This window comes from Talpa europaea, assembly GCF_964194135.1.
Source record: "Talpa europaea genome assembly, chromosome: 15".
NCBI classification, from domain to species: Eukaryota; Metazoa; Chordata; class Mammalia; order Eulipotyphla; family Talpidae; genus Talpa; species Talpa europaea.
The window spans coordinates 49427221-49435104 of record NC_140083.1 but is presented as its reverse complement, the minus strand read 5'-3'; the positions used below and the strand labels follow the sequence as shown (position 1 = coordinate 49435104).

The window sequence follows — 7884 nt, the reverse complement described above, 5'->3', positions numbered from 1 at the left end:
TTAGTGTGCGCTCGCTTCAAAAATTATTATTCGAATACATTGATAAAACAATGGAGTTTGGTTCTCCATAGAAGAAATCTACCCTCAAACATCCTTGGTACATGCTCACTTTTCTATGATCTAATTAAACTTGAAAGTTCTAAAGCTCAATATAAACCAGAGTTTATAAAATGAAAGAACCAAATGTTAGTCATGTGAAAATAATTACTCTACATTTCATAAGTTAGAAAAACATAAGTTATAAATCAGTCAAGTTTACTCAAGAGTTCATGTAGACTCAGACACAACCAAACTCTTTATTTTTCCAAAATATAAAGAATTTTTTGAGAGCATTAAAAGTATTCTTTTTATAAATCTATTATCAAGTAACAACAATGTATTTGGCAAAGCACCAAACACAAAATTTACTATGGTCCTGTTTCAGGATGTGTTAATTAAAATAGAAGAATAAGAATTTAATGGGAAATTTTTTTGAAAATACTTGTACAGGATTTATCTCAAACTTCCTGAATCAGAATTTCTGGTTGGGAACTTTGTAGAGGGTAACTACTAGAAATCCTTATTCATTTAACTTTTCTTGTGATTCTATCCCTAACCCTGGTTTTGAGTTATTACGCGATCATTTGGTAGACCAGATGATCAGAAAGTGGCAATCATCAGGCAGTAGCTATGGCAGAGGGCAAGTTGTCAATGCTGGAAAGTGGTTGTGCTGTGTCCTGTTTTGACAGGATGATCCAATAAGTCTTTTTAGATTCTGGACCAACAATGTGTCTTCTTGTCTCTTTTATGTTTCCACTCCCATAAATTTCACCTATGCCCCTTAATGATTAACATTTTAGAAAAATGTCTATTTGGAAAAAAAAATCTGGGTAAATAATTCAAGCAATGAAAGCTAAAAATAAACGAGATTAATGTCTTAATCTCTCTATGCCAGACAGTGAGAATGAATGCAGCACTTCACTATAAATAAGAAAATATTTTAGGCCATTCTTTCAGATGATATATAAAGGCCATTTAAGAAATTTAACTCATGATCAGCTATAGAGTATATATATCATAAACCATATTACATTCTAAATATAGTAAAAACAATACATTAAACCCAGGAAAATGTCACGTTTATGTCTTGGCTTGATTGTCCAATGAGTAGTCACCTCCCTCACAACTGTGTAATGAAAAGTACTAAGTAGTTTGAAAGAATTACCCAGTTACATAAATCCAGATGATTACTTGAAAGAGAAGTTATATAAGTTTTCAAAAGGACAGATTATATTTAAAGCACATGTGATTAGTTTCCTGAGGCACCTCCCGCCCCCAAATATAATACCTAAGAACTTAAAAGTCCACATCAAGACTTTGATTCATTCCCACACATTTTCATCACCATGACTTCCTATTTCTGTTCAAAAGGCAGCTTTGCTTTCCAAGAATCAGAATTTTTATTGTTGTTTTGATTATGTTAGTTTTGATCTCAGCTCAAACTGTCCTTTACACAAGATGCCTTAGAACCAGCCACTGTCAGACTCTACAAATTCCAGGTTTCTAGTGGGGCCTGTCATATGTTTGCCTGCTAAGTGCAATCACATTTCCGACCTACATGACTGCATAAATCATAGAATCTCTGAGCCTAAGTTTCTCCAAATATGGAGAGATGAAATCATAAAACTGTTCCCAGTCACTTAAATGGCAGTAACTGGAACAAAGTGCTTGCCTATAATGCCTCTGGATTTAAAAGAACTTGTCTAATGGGTGAGGTTTGTGTTTGAAAGGGAAAGGCAAAGGTGCAAGGGGTAAAGTCTCAGCACTATGAAGCTGTCTGTAGCCACTGCAGCCTGAGTTTGATCCCCAGCCAGGGAGCTAACCCTCATGGCACAGCAAGACCTCTCTGTCTCCCCTGCTGCTCCCCTCAGCAGTGTATTTCAGTAGATCTGCCTGTTCTGCTCCCCACTATCTCTGGTGAACCCTCTCATGCCCCAAACCTCTGCCTACACCCCAGCTCTTGCATGCATAAACAAATCTTTTTTTTTTTTTAAGGGCAAAGATATTAACTTTTTCACACCATGCAATAAGGAATTTTCAACCCCACTGAGCTCTGGTTCTGTATCTATTTTCCAGGGATCCATCCTGGCCACTCACTCATTCCTCAACCTCTTAGTGACCAGTGTCTGCCTCTGAAGCCTGGCTTGGCACCCACTGAACTCTCACCAAGTGGCCACTGTTTCCCCGAAATCACCATTGCCAAAGTCAGTGCTAGGTCTCCTGTCCTCATCTACTTCTCTTTTATTTACCGCTATTGCCCACTGCCAGTTTTAAAAAATACTTCTTTTAGCCCCAGTGACAATACATCCCTAAAGCTCCTTTGCCTTTTTCCGACCACTCTTATGTCTCATCATTTGGCTCCTTCTCACTTCACCTTGTTATAAGTTACCAATCTTTTGGCTTTATTATTTCTACTGGAGGAATCCTGAAACTGAAGTGACTTCTGTCCCTGTCACTACTTCCTGATGTGGCCAGAGACAACCGCAACTTGGCTTCATGTCTCCCTGAGAAAGGGAAGGAGTTAGGCTTGATGATCCAAAAAGTCCCTTTGAGCTATGCAGGGCAAGGAGCGTCTACCCTCTTCCCTTCCTAATCCTGTCACGAGGCGACATGGTTTCAGGAAGCCAGAGCAAGTCTGTGATGGAGCAAAAACTACCAGGAAATGATCACCTCCAGTGTGAACGTGAACCTTAAACATCAGCTAGTCTAAAGCCTTCATTTTAACAGCTAAGGAAGCCCCAATCCAGACAGGGCACTCAGTTACCCACAGCAGGTACAAGTCAAGTCTGCTGGGCTCTCCTATGTTGCAAAATCAGTTTGAGTATCTTCCAAACCTGTTTGAAGTACATAATTATGTCAAAGTAAAATGTGATGTAGAAGGTGTAAATGGTGTAGAACAGTTTAGAACTTTTCTACTTCTAAAAAATGATAAACTGTGCATTGCAACTCCAAGAACTTTGGAGAGATACTTGCTTAGCAAGTGCATTACATAAAGGAAAACAATCACATAAAACATCTTAGATTTATGTTTTTAAATAGCCAAACAGAACATCAAGTCACACAATACATATATTTACATCGATTCCATTGTCCAAAGTACGATACAATAGGATCTATTTCATAGTTCATGTAATTTAAGATTTACATACACACAAGCATATGAAACAAGTATTAGTCTGCTAGAACCAAAGTTTAAGAAGTTACCCAGACATTTTGGTATTGACACCTACATATTTATGGCAACAAAAAATGATGACTTTAAACTCCCCATAAGATCTCTTGTACAAGGATAGGAAATATACATAGTGAAGACAGCCAAACAAATATACCTTTATTGCAGTATTTATTTAACACCATACGGGAGGTGGCATTATCCAGTACATTTTATCAGCTCAGTCTGTTCACTCTGGTGTGAAATGATGACATTTGCTGAACAATTTCCAAATCTAACTTTACTTTGTGCTTTATAAACAATTGCTGCTTGATCCTTCAACATCTTTCAAAAAGAAATAAGACATTAATGTTTATCTGTAACATAACACAACTTTGGTCTAAGTAAAGTCTCTTTTTAAAGAATGCTAATACATGAAATTTATTTTTTCTTTCAAGAATCCAAAATAAATGGAGAATGGCAGGCATATCACATCCAGGCCAGTTTTGAAAGGATCAGTGTTGCTAAAGAATAAAATACTACAATTTAAACTTTGGAAAACAAACCCATCTCTCTCTGGAACCCCCCAGAACCAACATGTTTCAACACATTTCCTTATCAACCATTTAAAGAGACCATTTGGTTGTATTTCCAAAAACAAAACACAATGTCTGTCCTGCTGTTTATTTTGCAGACTACACATAAACATAGAGAGATTGAATTAATACATCATACACACACAGGCACAAAATTAAGCGGATGCCACGAAGGGGGTGTCTGAAAACACTGAGTTGACTGAATCTGAGTCAGATTTCACCCGCGTGGACTTTAGGATGCCCTCAGCAAGAACCGGCTCGCTGGGAAAGAGTCTGACCTTGCCATTCTGCCCTGCTGCAGCATCCTTCAGGGGCTCGAGAAACACCACTCTCTTCCCAGCGCCTGCCTTCCTTTCATCAGTGCAGGTGTCACTCTTGGGGCCGGAATTGAGAGCAGATGAATGGGCACTGCTTTGGTTTAGCATATTTTTTTGTCTTTTGGTTTTACACTTGCAGGGACACGGTGTCAGATAGAGGTACAAAAGTACCAAAATTATACTGGCCACGCAGGCTGCAAGAGTGGTAAAAGCTGTGTTGAATGCCTCATGGGCATGGGATCTGTTTACGGTGAAATTGCTCACATTTATTGTGATATCCACAGTTTCATTTAACAGGCGCTGCCTATTCATGGCAATGCAGGAATACACTCCAGCATCCTCGAAACGAGGATTGTCTATAACCAGACTTCCATTTTGAAACACATGAAAGTTTTCTATGTCTTTATTTGGCTCTAGCAGTTTGTTGTCTGGACTGACCCACATGAAGTCGGTGTTTGCATTACCAGTCTTGCTGTCACAGTGGACTATCAGCCTTTCCCCTACTTGAGCCTCATGAATAAAGCCAAGTGCACGGAAGGAACCATTGATGATACTGTCAGAGCAATTCATAAAGCTGTCGTGGAGCAGAGGTACCTGACGGGAGTGCCTAGAGTCAGACCACAGGTGACAGGTGTAATCATCCTTAAAATCCATCACTGAGCTAAAGTGCCTGCGATACCAAAAGATCAGCAAGGAGTAAAGGGAACAGTCACAGACAAATGGGTTTCCATGGAGGTAGATGCCTCTCAGCTGTTTGCCTGGCACTATATTAATATGATGCAATGGCAGGGAAGGGATCCGATTGTAAGAAACATCTAGAAACATCAGTTCTGCCAGCTTGAACCTTCCAACATACAAATCCATGGGAAACTGTGTGAGAAAGTTTCCACTTAAGTAGAGTTTTTGCAGTTGGGAAAGCCCTCCAAATGCTGAAGGATCAAGATAGGAAATGTGATTGTTGTAAAGTAGGAGCACTTCCAGAACCTTCAGCTCTTGGAACACCGCACTTTTCACAGTCTTCAGCTTATTGGATGATAAGTCAAGACACTTCAAATTTGGAGTTGTGGAAAAACTGCCTGCGGAAATGCTGGTGATGTTGTTATGACGGATGATGAGGGTGTTAAGCTTTACAAATGATACCGGAACCCACTGAGAATCCAGCAGCCCGATTCTGTTATAACTCAGGTCCAGTCTCTTAATCAGTTTGAACAGGTTCCCTGGCACCTTGGACAGGTTTTTGTTGGTGCAGCTCACGATGTCAGTGGCACAGATGCAAGCGGTGGGGCACAGCCCGGAGGCACTTTGGCTCACAGTCACCGTGATCACCAACAAACACAGCAGCTCCCTGCAGCCAGGTCTGACAACTCCAGGCAGGGTGGGCAGTGTATGCAAATGGAAAGACATTATGGTCGCCTCTAAGACTCTCCACCAGCTCAGCCACCCACCGGGAAACCTGGTAAACAATCAACATTGAAAGGGGAGGGGGAGAGAAAGCAAAGTTAACTATGACCAGTTAACCCTTAAGAGCTGTATCTTGCTTTCTTTCCAGTAACTTTTGAAATGGAGGTTTTATTTCACACAGGGGCGCCTATGTGTCCTTTTCACTGTTCACTGCTATATGACCAGTTAGCCTGCTTACACACTTATCACAGGCTAGCACTACAGCCGCCTCTACTCAAAAACTCAAAAAGAAACTCAGAAAGATTCTTAAGTTGCATGCTGCGGCCTCTTCTTTTTTAACTCCTCCCAATAGGCACAAAAATACACAAACCAAATCTATCAACAAGTACACGGAAATACTTAACAAGCCTCCGGTCCAGAAAGCAACTCACAGAACTAGGAAGCCTCACGGATTCTGGGGATCGGCCGCCGACCCTGGTGTCTTCTGAAGGTCTGTGCGTCCGTCTGTCTCCGTCTGTCGTTCTTACATCTTCCCAGTTCCTTTCCCTCCGGCTCCCAGCGGGCGGCAGCCTCTCTCCGGCTCTCAACTTTGGGGAGTTTCAAGCAACCGTGGCAGCAGCAACCAGTACGGCGGCAGGAGACGTCTCCACCGGCTCGGGTGGCTTCTCCCGGGTTCTCATCGCTGGGCTGCAGGTACCGCCCCGGCGCTCCGGCAGTGTCGCGCCCGCGCGCTGTGCGCCCCGCTCCCCCAGCCAGGTCTGCGGGGCTGGGGGCGCCGGCAGCTGGTCGGGCCGGGCCGCACCTCCTCGCGCTCGGGAGGCTGAAGGACCCCGGGTTCCCGCGCCCCGCGGCCGGGGTTTTATCCCGGTGCGCCCGGGGTCGGGTGCGGGGCGCGCAGCCGGTCCCGCCCCTGCGCGTCCTCCCTCCCGCGGGAACCCGCCCGAGGCGGCTGGCCGAGCGCTCTGGGCTACCGGCTGGAGGCGCGCGGCGCAGGGTGGGGGGCGGTGGCGCAGCCAATCCCAGAGGCCGCAGGCGCCCCCCTACTCGCACCCCGCCGCCCTGCCGCCGCCTCCCGCGATCTCGCGCCCGCCCTCCCCCGACTCCGGGGTGCGGGTGCGTGAGCAAGTGAGGGTCCGCCCTGGGGACTGCGCTGGGGCCCCCCAGAGGAGAGAACAGGAGCCCACTCACTGCCGTTAATTGCCTGCGGCTTACAGCCCCGCGCCCGGGGCGGGGGGGGGGCGGTAGGTTTGGGGAGGAGGTGGAAGTGGACACGCCCAGCACCCCTGAAAGGCACACTAGGTCGCCACCGCGCAGGTCGCGTCTCTCCCACCCGGCTCCGCAGCCCCGGACCTCTTACAGCTTTGTTTGGTCGAGGGCCAAGGGGCCTCCACGGTGGTGAGCGCCCTTGAATTGAAAGGTTTACAAAATAAACATAGAAGCAGCCTTCGCTCCCCGCCCACGTTTTGGGGAGGAGGCGGCAGGAGGGCTGGAAGACAAGTTCCCAGTGGTGAGACTGGGCTCTCGGCGCCGAGGAAGACCAGGGAAGGCGCAGCGGGGACACTCCGCACCTCCCGGGGAAAGTTCTGTCCCTTTGCTAATGCTGGAAGCGGCATCAGGGATGATGCCCGTTTTGCCAAGGCACACAGGAAAGAAAGCTTGGAACCGGCCTTCCTGCTGGAAGGTAAAGATAAGGGTATCAAGAGACAAAAAACTCCCACATCGAGACTTTCCCTCCCCCCCCGGACCTGCAAACGTGCTCGCGGTTGCGCGGGACAACGACTGATCTCAGGGGTGTCTGCCCGCAGGGCCTCCCTTTTCCTAGGAGGCAGGGAGGGTGCTGGCTAACGCTCGCTTGGCCCAGCAGGCAAGGGAAGCTGCAAACCCGAGTGGACAAAGCAGAGGCAAAATGAGGTGAAGGGTGTGGGGTTGATAAACTCTTCTATTAAAAATCCCGTTTTGTTTAAATTGGACATCAGTTTTAATGATAAGATTTGAATGAGCTGAATGGCCCTTTCGGACATTATCTCGAATTAAAAGAAATTAATCATTGCCCTCACAAGAGAGATAGTATTCCAAGCAAAAGAACAGGGAGGTGGACAAGCTGGCCAAGTAGAAAACAATATGGTGTTGGGGGGGCCTTGGGGGAGGGGCAAGGCCCTGAACTTGTAATGTCACTTAAAAAATACAAACAAAGACAACAGCAACCAATCCCCTTCCTGCTACTCCTCCCACTCCCCCTACACCCCACTCACCAAGGAGCAACCTTGAATTCGGTGAGAGCTGGACTCTGCCTCGTTGTTGGTGAATGGATTTATAGAGTAGCACAAATCTGTTCGTCCAGTGTGAAATTTAAATGTGATTGTGTGCATTGTGCAGTGAG

The 7884-nt window shown here is 45.5% G+C and overlaps 1 protein-coding gene across 1 annotated transcript; it reads right to left on the bottom strand.

Moving 5' to 3' along the window:
* Positions 1-3941: 3941 nt before the first annotated feature.
* AMIGO2 (adhesion molecule with Ig like domain 2) lies at positions 3942-5851 on the bottom strand (the record flags this gene model as incomplete). The annotated part of the gene is made up of 1 exon (XM_084255029.1): positions 3942-5851. The coding sequence occupies exon 1, from the start codon at positions 5505-5507 to the stop codon at positions 3942-3944; it is 1566 nt and encodes a 521-aa protein (XP_084111155.1). The 5' UTR covers positions 5508-5851.
* Between the last annotated feature and the right edge of the window lie 2033 nt (positions 5852-7884).